Source organism: Macroventuria anomochaeta (assembly GCF_010093625.1).
Source record: "Macroventuria anomochaeta strain CBS 525.71 unplaced genomic scaffold BU25scaffold_24, whole genome shotgun sequence".
Taxonomy (NCBI): Eukaryota; Fungi; Ascomycota; class Dothideomycetes; order Pleosporales; family Didymellaceae; genus Macroventuria; species Macroventuria anomochaeta.
This window is the reverse complement of record NW_022985385.1, coordinates 213,149-227,114: the sequence shown is the minus strand read 5'-3', so window position 1 is coordinate 227,114 and position 13,966 is coordinate 213,149. Positions and strand designations below refer to the sequence as shown.

Here is a 13,966-nt window from a genome sequence, read left to right as displayed (position 1 = left end):
GATTGGAGCGACTCTTTGAGATATCTACGTACAAGCACAAACCCATCATATTACTAAGCACCGATATCGTCCCACTGCTTGACTCAAATCACCAGTCTCGACCTGTCTGTTGCCCACTGCGCTGTCAGAAAGAAAAGTCTGAGAAGAAGTTTGTCAAAACAACATGGTGATGCCGCGGACGGCAAGTTAGGCGGGCGAGCTTGGGCGTAAGAGTGGTGTAATCTGTGCTGACGTCGACTTCACGTAGATTCATCGTTGCGTTGCGTGTGTTCCAGAGGCTCTTGATGCAACATTTTTGTCTGCTTGACGAAGTGCCCAGCAAAGGACGGTTGACAGATCATGCATGAGGCTTACACGGCATGCCGGCCCGTTGTGTAAGCGGTTGGCAGCGTCCAAATGCCATGTCAGCCGCATGCCAAACCTCAGCCTTATGACCCTCCTACGGTCAACCACGGGCTCCTCGGCCTCCTTGTTCTGAGGTCTCCTGTGATGTGAGCGCTGGTGCAGGTGCAGGCTCAAGCAGTCGTACAAATGACGTCTTTGATAGTGTCTCATCCAAACAACAAGCAAACAGCAGCTAGACTTCATTCGCAGCTACTGAGCCAAGCAAACTAAGTTGCGTCGTAATTGTGGGCGCATCTCAGCATCAAGATCAGAAATCACGTCGGCGGTGCGGCGGTGGTGCAATCCCAATGCAGGTCTGACGACAAAGGCAGATCCCGACCCGCCGTGATCGCGATAGGGAGCTTATCAGCTGCGGGCCCAACAGCAGGTCGACTACACATATCACCGCCCAGTGTCTTTTACGCGTTTTGTTGGATTTGGCTTGCTTTGAACCAACAAAGAGAAGCAGCGTGTCCCCGTTTCTCTTTGACGATCTGCGCCTTTATTGTACCACGACTTGCGCCTGACCACTTGTCCTGCGAGCCCGCTGAAACCGGTGGCTTGATCTATCTTAGCGCGTCGTGGTAACATCATTACCCGTGGACACCAGTTATCCCCTCAATTCACCGCTCGACGAGCTCCGAATGTCGCAGCGAGGCATGAGGTACTCACGACAATAACCAAAGACACTGCTCGCTCCTGGGGCGTGTATTCGTCGCCTTGTCCCAAGAACCCACCCTCTCCCTTCATCCTCTCCGCACCTGACCGATATACCTCGTGGCTTGCTTCTCACACGTCAGAAGCTCCTTCCTATATCGCCACGACCACACCCCTCGACGAACCCCTTAATCACACCAAACGATGGCATTTGCCCAACAACACCGTCCCCGAACCTCTCGACAATTGCATGCACCTGAGCCCGCTGCGGCTGTCGCAACTAGCTCACAGCAGCTAAAGCGACGCCTCGAAGAGTCAGAAGAATGGGTCCTCTTCTCGCCAACTGCACCTTCCACGGCCGCTCGCACACACACAACCTCGACTGAACGCACGCCCCGGACAGCTGGCGTGTCACGCTTCAGTGAGTTTGGCTCGCTCGATACAGCAGCGCGCTCAGATCAAGATGACGACAACGGCACATTCCTCGGAACAGAAGAGGAGCTGGACAGCCTAGACGACGGTCTTCATGCCTTCCACGAGCCCTCTGAACATGCTCTGTCCACCAGCAGATTACAAGAGAGCGGCGACACAGTGCTGCCGAACCACGATGGACTGGGATCCTTTCAGCCAGACGCTACCATGCAGGAGCACATGTGGCAGTTCGAGCGCTCTTCACGCAGACGCGCTGCGAGACGGCGGTCGAGTGTGCAGCGACACTTCACCATTCTCGATGATACAGACGAAGTCACTGAAGAGCAAGAACGACGGCAGCGTATTGAGAGGTGGCGGTTGGAGCAGAGCAAAGCTGTACTTGAGGAGATTGAGAGGGAAACAAGAAGACGACGGCGCATGAGTATGGCTGCATCTACCCGCAGTCAGAGAGAGACTGCACGGCAAGACACCACGAGTTCTGTGAGCTCAATCGCCCGGACTGTTACGAGTGAACAGAGCGAAGGGTCAGATGAGGGCACAGAGAACATGTCGTTCTGGCAGCGACTCACGACACGCGTCATTCGCGATCTCATCGGTCTTGACAACGACACGCTTTCCGTTATCTTTGGTGAGAGTCTTCCCGAGGAAGCCATGACACCAAAAGGGGCCTCTCCAACGATTTCACCGGCAGATCGAGTGTTACAAGACGCGGTTGCAGATGTGTCAGCATACCCTGAAGAGGACTGGCAGACACGAGTCCTCGAGCGCGTAGCACAAGAACTTGGGGTCCTAGTACACCAACTCTCCGAGCACCCAGGTGCATTCTCCACGTACCAGCGCGCCCAGACAACTCCTGAGTATGCAGGTTTATCACCAAATGTTGCAACCAATCTCGCATCCTCAGGCCCGACTAGCTCGCAGCCCTTCACCCCCTCACCCGCTTCGGTACAATTCGCGGCAACATTCCCAACCCAACAGACGTCGCACACGTATAGCGAGGCCTCGTTATGGGGTATCGAAGAAGAGCCCGATGAAATCGACGCAATGGACACATCCCACCCAGACCCCGCTGCTGCAGCGCGAGCTGCCACAGAGGATGCCGCCCGAGAGCGAGAATACTGGGAGCGCGACCTTGATGTCAAGATGATCTTCAACTTTCTCGTGAAGCGCTTCACATCCCGCCGCTCCAGTACCCCGACACCCACAAGACGAGTCTCTGCCTCCACATGTGCCACCGACGAGGGCACGTCCGCGCGTCGAGCGGCTATGATCCGCCAAAATCACCCTTTGGTCAGCAGGACGACGGAGAGAGGGCTCCCGACGTCGTCCTCTGGGCAGTCCAGGGAGGCGAAACGCAGGGAGTCGGGTACGATGTATCGCACGCACTATAATCCCCAGGCTGGTCTGAGGCAGAAGACGCTGAGGAGCAGCTCTAGCTGTGCGAGTCAGAGCACGAAGAAGAGTAAGAGGAGCGGGAGTAGTCAGAGGAATTACTGGGATTTGGGAGGTAGTGTAGGGAGCGGGAGTGTGCTCGCTGGTGAGGTTTAGACGACCATTTACGATGATGAGATTTTCACGACCTACGGGTGTTTGGCGCATAGGTTGGCTATATGCATGTTTCATGGAGCAAACATGACGGCAGCGGGATATGGCTTGTTGGATACCATTTCTTTACTCTCGCTACGAGGTATCAGATACCTAGGGATATTTTGGATACGACTTTTGGACACGATCTTGGATACTTTGTACTATATCTCTCCTCTTCAGAACTCATGAATCATATCAAACATCAAGACACTGATCATCAGATATCAAGTTATCGGCGCCCTTTCCCTTCTTCCCATTTTTCTTCCTTTTCTCTCCGCATCTCTCCACATCTCTCCATGCCTTTTCTCTCACTCGGAACCAGATTACCCACTCTTCCCCACCCCTTCCACAAACCTAACACTCACCTCCCGCGCTGGCTGCAGCACAATATCTGCATGCAGCCCCGGGTGCTCGCCATCCATCAGATTCTCAATCCCGCTAAACCGCTGCAGCAAGCGTACGAGTGTATACCCCATCTCTGTGAGCGCGAACTGCTGTCCGATGCAGATCCGTGGGCCGCCGTTGAACGGGATGTAGGTCCAGCTGCGGGGGGTCCAGGAGTCCCAGCGTCTGTGAGAAGGTAAGCGAAGAGTTTTGATATGAGAGGCTTGGGGATAGAGAGGGGGAGGCTCGGGGCAGGGGATGGGGTAGGCATTCTTGGGGGAAGAAGAAGGGGGGGGACTTACTCAGGCACAAACCGCGTCGGATCCGCAAACCCTGTCTCACTCCCCGGATACAAGTCTGCCCTGCGCTGCATCACCAGCGTGCTGTACCCAATCGGTGTCCCAGCCAGAATCCCAATCGGCTGGTCGCCCCTCGGCCCACCGCCGGTCGGCAGCGTGGTATCCTTGAGCGCCATGCGGACATTATACGGCACCACAGGATACAGCCGCAACGTCTCGTTCAGCACGTGCTGCAGGTATTTCATATCCTTCAGATGCTGGTACGTCGGTTTCTCTGCCAGCCCGATGGTGTCGATAATCTCCTGCCGTAACTTTGCGGTTATGGACGGGGAGAGTGAGAGGTGGTATATCGCCCACGTCAACGTGCAGGCTGTGGTGTCGCGGCCGGCGAGCAGCACGGACACGAGTTGGTCGCGCAGCATCTGCCGGTCCCGCGTGTAGCCTGCGATCGCGTGAAGGAAGGTGTAGTCGGTGTCGTGGTTGCTCTTCTCATTCAACTCTTCCGTGGATAAGGCAAGGGCGCGGTCGATGTACATGCTCACGAATTCATCGATGGTCTTGATGCTGTCGTAAAAGCGCATCCGTTTGCGGGGAACGGCCCAGTTCAGAGGACCCACGCGGGCGATGATGGATTGTACGCGCTGCGCGTTGTAGAATGCGTCGGCGAATTTGGTTTGTGGGTGGTGCAGGGAGTCGACGCTGGCACCGAGGAGGAAGTGTGTCGCTGCGTCGAGCGTGTAGCGGAACATCATATCCAGTGTATCGATTGGTTGGCCGCCAGCGAGTTTGGAGAGAAGGACTTGTGTGTGTGTTTCGAAGATATCAATATCCGAAAGGCGGTCTTTGATGAACTGGGGACGGATGAGTTGGCGCGAGTTGTGCCAGAGTGTGGAGTCTGTTGTGAAGATGCCATTTCCTAGAAACGCATGCCAGTCTTTTCTGAACTGCTCGCCCTTTCCGTAGTCTTTGAACTGGGTTGCGAGGATGGCTTTGATATTCTCTGGTTCGGCGGTCAGGATAACTCTTTCTCCTACACCGGCTTCGATTGTGTATCGTCCTGGTCCGGCCCATTTGTCAAACATCTGGATCCACATCTCGTAGCTCTTGTCTTTGAGTGCGTAGCTGATGACTTCATATGCCATGTCCAGCCCTAAAGGTACGTATGTCTTTCTTACAGGTGCCCGCGCACCGAGTTTGCGGATTTTGGCATCGATGTGTATTGTTAGGGCGATTCTGTAGCCGATGTATAGTACGACAAGGCCTCCGAGAAGATACGGTGTCGACAAGTGAGCAGGTATGATATTGGCCATGGCAGGCATGTTGAAGGCCTCGTGTGAAGCCTCAACTTCGACGGCACTCAGCAATGTCAAAGTCTTTCGAAGTCCGGGTAATACTAGAGGCAAAGACAGGGTATATGTATACACCTTTCTCGTGTCGCACTAGTCTAGTCAACTCTTGCGGCCCATTCACGTTTCCGTCAACCGTTCCATCACTCAATATCGGCACATCTATCGTGCCGCGGCATCCAATCAAGGCCTCGCCAACACGACTTCAACCGCTCATTGTACTCTTACGTAGATGGTCTTGTGCCCTTCCAACGCTTCATATGCGCACCTCGGTATCACGGACTGCCATGTTCGGTCGGAAGATGCGCTGAATACGACATGGTTGCCAATTCGCCGCGTAGCATTCGCTCGTGTAAGTGCCCTGGCAGATGTCGAAGAGCGGGGAAGGCGTGGAGCATGATCGAGTGAAGCGCAAGGTCACTCTCGGACGGGCGAGCAAAGTGCTAACGGACCTCTTGAAATTCCATGGTCCGAGAGCCAATCAGATGGTTGACGGTTGGTGGCTTCGGGAAGGATTTGTCTCCATTGGGAAATTTGCACGATTGCGGTGGAGAAAGTTGGGCACGGCTTTGGGTTCTGTGAGCTCGTGCGCAAAGTCGAGAGGTGCATCCGAGCAATTGGTGTTGTGCAATACGTCTGCAGAAGCGGAGAGTTTTGATCGTTGGGCGCTTCCTTCGGCTGCGTGCTTCGTCATCCCAAGTGCGTGCTCTGTGTCCCTCGAACACAGGATGTCTTCCAACATAATTGCACTCGATCTTGTTGATAAATTGCCCATGGACACAGATGCCAAATTCGCAAAAGGCATCTCCGCCCAGGAGACCTCGCGGATGCCCCACATTGACCCCGCAACATCGACCCTCGAGCTTCCCGTTACAATGGTTCGACCACCTTCGAGCCCCTCAATGGTATCAACAGTGAGGCTGCTTACTGGTACACGAACGAAAAGCCCTGAGGAACAATTGAATGCGGGAGCATCACATCAGGTTTACCGGATCCCATCTCCTTGCGCCAGCTTCGTTCCATATCCCGCCTGTTGCATCACGCGTAATTGCTTGTCAATGACCAGGTACACTACTTGACTGCTCCCCTTCTCCCACCTTTCCTTTCAAGTGTATCGTCAACATGAAGTTTCCCCTCTTTGCACCATACCTCATAACTTCTTCACTGGCCTTGTGGCCGATTCCCAAGTCATACGAGCATGGAGACGCTGTACTCTGGATATTGAAAAACGTAACATTCTACTGGTATGAGGCTGGCGTAAGAAATTTAGACTACCACACTGGTCAAGCACCCTTCCTCTTCGCGTCCAATTCTAATACAGACACTCTTTCACAGATCAACGCTGGCGAAGGTTTGAGCCTTCATAGGCACTACACAGAGCCCTTCCAAGACTACAATCACGAAAGAGAAGTCGAAGGAGTATCCAGCGAGGACATAATCGACTACGCTATTCGATCGGCCTGGAAGACAATCTTAAAGCAGGGGTTTTATCCATGGAAATTTCACCCGCGGAATTGGGACGAGCCGAGTCGAGGAAAGAAGGCCAGATATGTGGACCACGTCAACATCTGTCTCCTCGCCTCCGACTTGTCAGACGTCGCAAAGGCACTGGCAGGAGATGTGGATGAATCGTACACCCTCATTTTGACGGAGGAGGGCGTTGCAACAGTGGCCGCGAACAGTAGCGTCGGTATTGCGCGAGGCTTGACGACCTTCACGCAACTCTTCTTTCAGCACTCAGATGGAGAACATGTCTACACGCCCCTGGCCCCTATCACGATCCAGGATGAACCGAAATTCGAGCACCGAGGCATCAACCTGGACGTATCGCGAAACTTCATCCCCGTCCCAGACATCAAACGTCAAATCGATGCCGCTGCCTACACCAAGATGAACCGTCTCCACCTCCACGCCACAGACTCGCAGTCCTGGCCTCTAGAAATTCCCTCATCGTCCAATCTCGCCCGCAAAGGAGCGTATCGCCCAGACCTAATTTACACCGCCGCCGACTTTGCAGATTTGCAGCGCCACGCAGCGCTCCAGGGCATTCAACTGATCACCGAGATCGACATGCCGGGCCATACATCCAGCATCTGGTACTCTGCCCCCGACCTCATCGCCGCATACAACCAGCAACCAGACTGGGATACGTACGCCGCCGAGCCACCCTCCGGCACGCTCAAGTTGAACTCGACAGCAGTGGATAAGTTCCTGAATACGCTGTTTTCAGATTTGATGCCAAGAGTGAAACCGTACACGGCGTACTTCCACACCGGCGGCGACGAAGTGAACCTCAACGCGTACTCCCTGGACGACACGGTCAAGTCGAGCGATCCAGAGGTCTTGCAGCCGCTGATGCAAGCCTTCGTCTCCACGAACCACGAGCGGGTGAGGAAAGCAGGTCTTACGCCTGTTGTGTGGGAAGAAATGCTCTTGACGTGGAATCTGACACTTGGTTCCGACGTGATCGTACAAAGCTGGCAGAGCGACGAAGCCGTCCTCTCCATCGTCCAAGCCGGCCACAAAGCGCTGGTTGGGAACTACAAGTACTGGTACCTTGACTGCGGCAAGGGCCAATGGCTCGACTTCGCCCCCGGCTCCCCTTCAAGAGACGCCTGGCCGTACGATGATTACTGCGCGCCCTTCCACAACTGGCGGCTCATCTACTCGAAGGACCCCTACGAAGGCATCCCTGAACACCTCCAACACCTGGTCATCGGCGGCGAGGCTCATATGTGGGGCGAGCAGACCGATGTGGTAAACTTGGATCAGATGGTTTGGCCGAGAGCTGCAGCGGTTGGGGAGGTGCTGTGGAGTGGTGCAAAAGACTCTGAAGGTCAAAACAGAAGCCAGATCGAAGCCAGCCCAAGGCTGAGCGATCTGAGGGAAAGGCTGCTGGCGAAGGGGGTTAAGGCCGAGCCGGTGAGGATGCCGTATTGTGAAATGGAGAGTGAGGGGGGGAGGAGACCCCAGTGCCAGTTGGGCCTGACTTAATCGGTAGTGGCTGAATTCGTTGACCTGTTGGTTAGCGAAGGATGTGTGTGCATCAAGTCAGATTCCGCGAGTTGTCGAAGTTGATGTTTGAATTTGGGTATCGTAGCTCCGTGCCGCCTCCCCCTTGTAACCAACGCGCCTGTCAATGCTGCCAAAATTTCGATGCCTGAACGCCATCTGTGCAAATGCCCGTCTAAATCTCCGTCTTACTCGTCCATATCTGCTTCCTTAGGCTCCTTGGGCTCTTGTGCTTCATGGAACTGTATTGCATCATCGATGTAGCTCAGCACTGCGCCCAAGCTGTCCTCATCCTGCACATCCAGCTTAAGGTACGAGACCATGCTGAAGTCATCAATCAGCTGCGCAACAGCCTTGTTGAGCTTGTGGAACGCTGAGCCGCTCATGAGACTCTCCGTTGTCGCAGGATCCCTGTACTTCCTGTTGTCTTCTTCGTCTGTCGTCTTGCGCGACGGATCATCCTCGATCAGATCAGCGTCGACTTGTACGAACCGCTTCAACTCGCGCTTCGCTACCTGCCCCTTGACCAAATCCATCTTGCTGAGGATGTTGATGTGCGGCATTTCGAGCATAAGCATGGCGCTCATGGCTGATAGTGTCCCGGAGAAGAATTTGGGTCGGTCGACGACAAAGGTTGCTTCGAGGAGGTATGCGGCGCACATGCGGATGTTCAAGCTTCCGTGCATCAGTGTCTTGACGAGGTCGGGCAGGATTGGTACGTGTGTATATAGCTCTATTTGTCCGGGCATGTCGAATACGATCAGGTAGTCTTCGGTGACTTCCTCGAGCGGGTCTGTTAGGAAGTCGAGGTTCTCCATAAGAAACTCGAAGCAGTATATCAGGCCGCCGTTGGGGCCGAGGCTCATCTCTTCCATAACATCTTCGAGACTAATCAGGTCTTTGATATCGAGGTCTGGCTCGAATGCGAAGTCTTCGGCGGCAGGGTCGAGGTTTACGTAGAAGCATGGGCGCTTGTTGTTCTGAAGGTGTTGTATGAGACCGGTGCAGAAGGTGGATTTGCCAGCGCCAGCTGGGCCCTGTATTGTATGAGTATACTAGTAAATCCTGAGTGTCAAGTATGCTCCTTACCATTACCAGTGTGCCGAACTTACTCATGGCTGCGGTTACCCAAGTATCAGTATGTTGCGTCACCAGAATAGCCTGTCGCTATCTGCGGAAGACGGCCACTTTTCTGCCCAAGGCGGTCTGAAAGGAAGGTGGCTGGCTGGAAATCAAGTGGTGGGGCATCGAGGGGAACCTCGTCTCTGATAATTTCTGCCGTATTGAAGGCGGTGATCGTGGAGCAGCCATGGTTTGTGATTCGTTCACTACGACGTGCTACACTAGTGCGAACTCGGAGCGCGGGCGGCTTAGGCTGCGGTGGGAGGAACGCACGTTTTTCTTCGGCAGATTGGAAACGACTCCAACCCTCATAAAGTCGCGCTGGCCCCTCCTTCCTTCCCTCCACCTATCCTCTCGCCCTCTCACATAATTTCACGCGGTCGCAAGTCCTAGACTATCTTGTTGCTACCTCACATCTATTCACAATGACTGTCCCCAACGGCACCAACGGCACTGCGCCCAGCAAGGTACTTCATGCAATTGCCCGTGAAAGCCCCGCGTTGTTCTTACCATTGTCCAGGGCAACACCTTCCTCTTCACCTCCGAGTCTGTTGGTGAGGGTCACCCCGACAAGATCTGGTATGTCACCGTCCCACCTCTCTCTATCCACAGTGGAGTCAAAGAATATGTACATGACGTGCTACATTCTCAACCACCACCAAAAACTCAACAATACGAAAAGGACACGATACTAACGTGTTCACAGCGATCAGGTCTCCGACGCTATCCTCGATGCCTGCCTCAAGGAGGACCCGCTCTCCAAGGTCGCTTGCGAGACTGCCACCAAGACCGGTATGATCATGGTGTTTGGTGAGATCACCACCAAGGCCCACCTTGACTACCAGAAGATCATCCGTGGTGCCATCAAGGACATCGGTTACGACTCCTCCGAGAAGGGTTTCGACTACAAGACCTGCAACGTTCTCGTTGCTATTGAGCAGCAGTCGCCCGACATTGCTCAGGGTCTTCACTACGAGGAGGCTCTTGAGAAGCTTGGTGCTGGTGACCAGGGTATCATGTTCGGATATGCCACCGACGAGACCCCTGAGCTCCTGCCCTTGACTCTTATCCTCTCCCACAAGCTCAACTCTGCCATGACTGAGGCCCGTAACAACGGCTCCCTGCCCTGGCTGCGACCCGACACCAAGACCCAGGTCACCGTTGAGTACGCCCACGATGGTGGTGCCGTCGTTCCTCTCCGTGTCGACACCGTTGTCGTCTCTGCCCAGCACAGCGAGGACATCACCACTGAGGAGCTCCGCAAGGAGATCAAGGAGAAGATCATCAAGAAGGTTATCCCCGCCAAGTACCTTGACGACAACGTCAAGTACCACATCCAGCCCTCTGGTCTGTTCATCATTGGTGGACCCCAGGGTGACGCCGGTCTTACCGGCCGTAAGATCATCGTCGACACCTACGGTGGTTGGGGTGCCCATGGTGGTGGTGCTTTCTCCGGAAAGGACTACTCCAAGGTCGACCGCTCTGCCGCTTACCTTGCCCGCTGGATCGCCAAGTCGCTTGTCAACGCCAAGTTGGCTCGCCGCGCATTGGTCCAGCTTTCCTACGCCATCGGTGTTGCCGAGCCGCTGTCCCTCTTCGTCGAGACCTACGGCACCTCAGACAAGTCCTCCGATGAGCTCGTTGAGATCATCTACAAGAACTTTGACCTCCGCCCTGGTGTCATTGTTAAGGAGCTGAACCTCACCAACCCCATCTACAACCAGACCGCCAAGAATGGTCACTTCACCAACCAGGACTTCACCTGGGAGAAGCCCAAGGAGCTTAAGCTCTAAATGTACAACTTTAATGTTTGCACACGAATGGTTTGAATCAACTTCAACCACAAGGTCAAGAAGTAACGATTTTGCGATATGATATGCATATCTTGAAGAAGGCGGCAATTCTTCTTTCAACAAGTTTCGGCGTCGGGAAGGGCATATACCCCTGTGATCAGCAGCCCTCTTCAAAAGTTTCCTTGCATGTCAGTTTCGTTTCCAGAGGCTTTTACCGAGTCTACACGATAGAAAGTGCACCCAGTGCGGGCCATGCACGGCGTTAGAGATAGGAGCTTCAACAATGAGGCCTGAGTGCGTTGTCAACGCGCACAATGAGGCTTGAGCGCGGTTTGCGCCGTGGGAGTTAATAAGAGCAATTGAACGTTGGTTATCTCGTTAGGATAATCAACATGACCAACATCACTATCGCATCGCATCCTATCGTGAGTCACTCAGCTGGCAGATTTAGCGCTTACAGAGTACCAGGTTTTGAACATTGACTTCTGCCACAATCATCGACCGTCAAGTGTCCGGAACATTTTTCTTTGTGCAACACTCCTTCGCAGTCGCGCTATACTGCACACCACGAGTCTCCCGTCGTGCGTCGATCTTCAGGCACAGCTATCACCGCACCGCTTCGCGATGACAAATGGGAGAACCCGCGCCGAACAGTCTAGCCTTGCCAGGAACAACACAACATCTCAGCTGCCCAATTAGTCACGGCTGTTTCTGACCCATGTGATCATCGATCACTGGTCACCTGTTTGTAGGTGTTGTTGTGAGACACGTCTTGCTTGAGAGCTGAGTAGGTCGTCGAGTGCGATCCCCCTCCTTCGCGTCGCAATCTCTCCTCCCGCATTATCAACAACTACAGTCGTTGACTTTGCTCCTGTCGCACGTCCATCCTCCGCTTGCTTGCATTGCACGAACTCTTCAAAGTAAGTCGCACGTGCCTCTTACTGTGGAGTCTGTAGTTTTCATCAACAATTCACGCGTTTTTTCTTGTTATTCTGAGCGTTACACGTCGGTGTTGCCACAAAAGTATGTTGGCTGTCGTTTTCCCGTGTCTTCTTATCTCGTCACTGCTTCTCGTTTCTTTTCGACATTGTCTACTTCTCTCTTGATTTCAAATGCTTCTGCGTCTGAGTATCAATTAAGCCGCCAGATAAGACACCTGACCTAGCCTCCCATAGCTTGACCGACCGACGCGCAATACGAGCCAACATGCCAGCCTCAACACGCGCCAGCACCGGCAATAGCAAGCCGCGCATCGTGCAGCAGATCGAAAACGCCGTCATACCAAAGAAGCGCACAGCTACCACGGCCAACACGTCGAAGCCTCGCACAACCACCGGCCGCGTCGCGAAGCCCAAGGCCACAGCTACCACTACCGGGCCGAGGACTAAGGTCGTTAAGAAGAGACGCACTCCTACGGAGAAGGCGAAGGATAAGGTCGTAGGGACTGCAGAGAAGCTGGTGGGTGAGGTCGAGGGGAAGCCAGGCAAGAAGGCGGCTGGGACGAGGAAGGCAAGTGGGACCGGTGCAGGGTCAACGAGGAGAAGAGTTTGAGGTGAGCAGAGAACAGGTAGCGTACCTTCGATCGATCTGAAAGTAGTGGTAGAGCTTAGCCTTGACGTTATTACCAGTAGACTTGCGCAAGAAGACGCTGAAGGCAGCCGTAGTAATTATGCTGAATGTGTTACTTGGAAGCTTCGGCTAGTACCGCGATCTCTGCAATCTGGCTTCTCTTCTACTTGATGCCTCTTGCTACTTTTCAAGGCTTCAATTGCGCTCTGCCCAGCTGCTGACACAAATGTAGAATGAGCGATTGCAAGCGCCAATGGTGACTGCGCCACCCGCGCTTCCCAACACCTGCCGTCCACACATGTTGCGAAGCCGCAACAATCCAACGCAGTCCGCGCTTCCACCAGTCCCTCTCGGTTTGCAGTCTATCCTCACCTCCACGCCCTGCATTATCGCAGCCTCTCGCCGTTGCATCTGTGCGAAGAAACAACTCACCTACAGCTCGCGCGTGGGGGCCTGATCAATCCTGCTATCTAATACGTGCGCTCAATGCTGATGTAACTACAGATTCCGCTCAGCCTTGTCGACACCACCCTATGTCGACTTTCTCAAAGCATTGTATCTCTGTGTCTGCACCACGATACCTCTACATCCAGCGCTTCAGGAGGCTTTAGGTCGCCTTCGAGCGGCCAGCCCAATTCATAATCTGGTTCCTATATCCGACCTCAGAGCTTCAACGGATGTGACGAAGCTTCGCCATCGCCAGTAAAGTTGTAACGAGCTCTGTAGATTTCTGACTGTACCAGAGCTGGTTGCATCACTGACACTGACACAAGAATGGAACTGGCCTATCCACAGATGGGAGGGTCGTCCCTTGCAGCTCCTGGATTGGTCGTCACAAGGTTGCACGTTCTCGAAGCAGATATTCGAATGGTACACGGGCATGAAGCATCCTGGCATGATTCTTTTATCCTTTGAATGTGTTCTGGTCGACAGCTTTAATATTTGGGCCTATGCCTTCCGCGTCTCTGATCTCGTCCGGCTTCGATACGATTGCAGAGATCTCCGTGTGTTTCTGCTCGCAGAACTTAGTTAGTATCTTCCACTCAGGTTGAAGTCCGCTAAGACCTTGAACAGGGGATCCGGCTCCAAGTATATAATGATTGTCAAAATGTACAAACCCCCCTAAACTTAGGACAGTGATGCAATCAGTACATCTGCACCATGGTATAGTACTGCGGACAAGCTTGTGAGTGGCTATTACCAACGTTGATGCCCTGCATGACGTCTACCAAGCTGTCACAACTGTCAACCAGACAATCAACAGCCACTCGGAAGCCTTCGCTTCTGTACAGTACTAAGACTAAAGTCTGGTCGCATGAGCACAGGCCTCACCCCAACACCGTGATTGCATCAGCAACAACCCAACTTCCCACCCCATCTA

At 53.8% G+C, this 13,966-nt stretch overlaps 6 protein-coding genes across 6 annotated transcripts; 4 read left to right on the top strand and 2 right to left on the bottom strand.

Annotated features, from left to right (window-relative positions):
* Positions 1-1,245: 1,245 nt before the first annotated feature.
* Positions 1,246-3,021, top strand: BU25DRAFT_345400 (uncharacterized protein; the record flags this gene model as incomplete). Its single annotated transcript, XM_033703043.1, has 1 exon — positions 1,246-3,021. The coding sequence occupies one exon, from the start codon at positions 1,246-1,248 to the stop codon at positions 3,019-3,021; it is 1,776 nt and encodes a 591-aa protein (XP_033559910.1).
* Positions 3,022-3,383: 362 nt separating this feature from the next.
* BU25DRAFT_449802 (cytochrome P450 alkane hydroxylase-like protein) lies at positions 3,384-5,062 on the bottom strand (the record flags this gene model as incomplete). Its single annotated transcript, XM_033709664.1, has 2 exons — positions 3,384-3,630; positions 3,747-5,062. 2 exons carry the CDS (start codon positions 5,060-5,062, stop codon positions 3,384-3,386), a joined length of 1,563 nt encoding a protein of 520 aa, XP_033559909.1.
* Positions 5,063-5,850: 788 nt separating this feature from the next.
* BU25DRAFT_441196 (glycoside hydrolase family 20 protein) lies at positions 5,851-8,140 on the top strand. Its single transcript, XM_033709221.1, has one exon. The coding sequence runs from the start codon at positions 6,212-6,214 to the stop codon at positions 8,081-8,083; it is 1,872 nt and encodes a 623-aa protein (XP_033559908.1). The 5' UTR covers positions 5,851-6,211; the 3' UTR covers positions 8,084-8,140.
* A 46-nt stretch (positions 8,141-8,186) lies between these two features.
* BU25DRAFT_109725 (uncharacterized protein) lies at positions 8,187-9,617 on the bottom strand. Its single transcript, XM_033700325.1, has 2 exons — positions 9,191-9,617; positions 8,187-9,138 (listed from the first exon to the last, which is right to left on the bottom strand). The coding sequence occupies exons 1-2, from the start codon at positions 9,215-9,217 to the stop codon at positions 8,290-8,292; spliced, it is 876 nt and encodes a 291-aa protein (XP_033559907.1). The 5' UTR covers positions 9,218-9,617; the 3' UTR covers positions 8,187-8,289.
* A 31-nt stretch (positions 9,618-9,648) lies between these two features.
* On the top strand, positions 9,649-11,016 carry BU25DRAFT_423065 (S-adenosylmethionine synthetase-like protein; the record flags this gene model as incomplete). The annotated part of the gene is made up of 3 exons (XM_033708188.1): positions 9,649-9,690; positions 9,744-9,802; positions 9,930-11,016. The coding sequence occupies 3 exons, from the start codon at positions 9,649-9,651 to the stop codon at positions 11,014-11,016; spliced, it is 1,188 nt and encodes a 395-aa protein (XP_033559906.1).
* A 1,206-nt stretch (positions 11,017-12,222) lies between these two features.
* Positions 12,223-12,567, top strand: BU25DRAFT_423064 (uncharacterized protein; the record flags this gene model as incomplete). Its single annotated transcript, XM_033708187.1, has 1 exon — positions 12,223-12,567. The coding sequence occupies one exon, from the start codon at positions 12,223-12,225 to the stop codon at positions 12,565-12,567; it is 345 nt and encodes a 114-aa protein (XP_033559905.1).
* Positions 12,568-13,966: the final 1,399 nt, after the last annotated feature.

What these genes read in the sequence shown, in the direction of transcription:
- BU25DRAFT_109725 (XM_033700325.1), bottom strand. Translation starts at nt 9,217, where the DNA reads ATGAGTAAGTTCGGCACACTGGTAATG. An exon ending in AGTTCGGCACACTGGTAATG is followed by an intron (nt 9,139 to 9,190) that starts GTAAGGAGCATA and finishes CATACAATACAG; the next exon opens with GGCCCAGCTGGCGCTGGCAA.
- BU25DRAFT_441196 (XM_033709221.1), top strand. Translation starts at nt 6,212, where the DNA reads ATGAAGTTTCCCCTCTTTGCACCATACCTCATAACTTCTTCACTGGCC.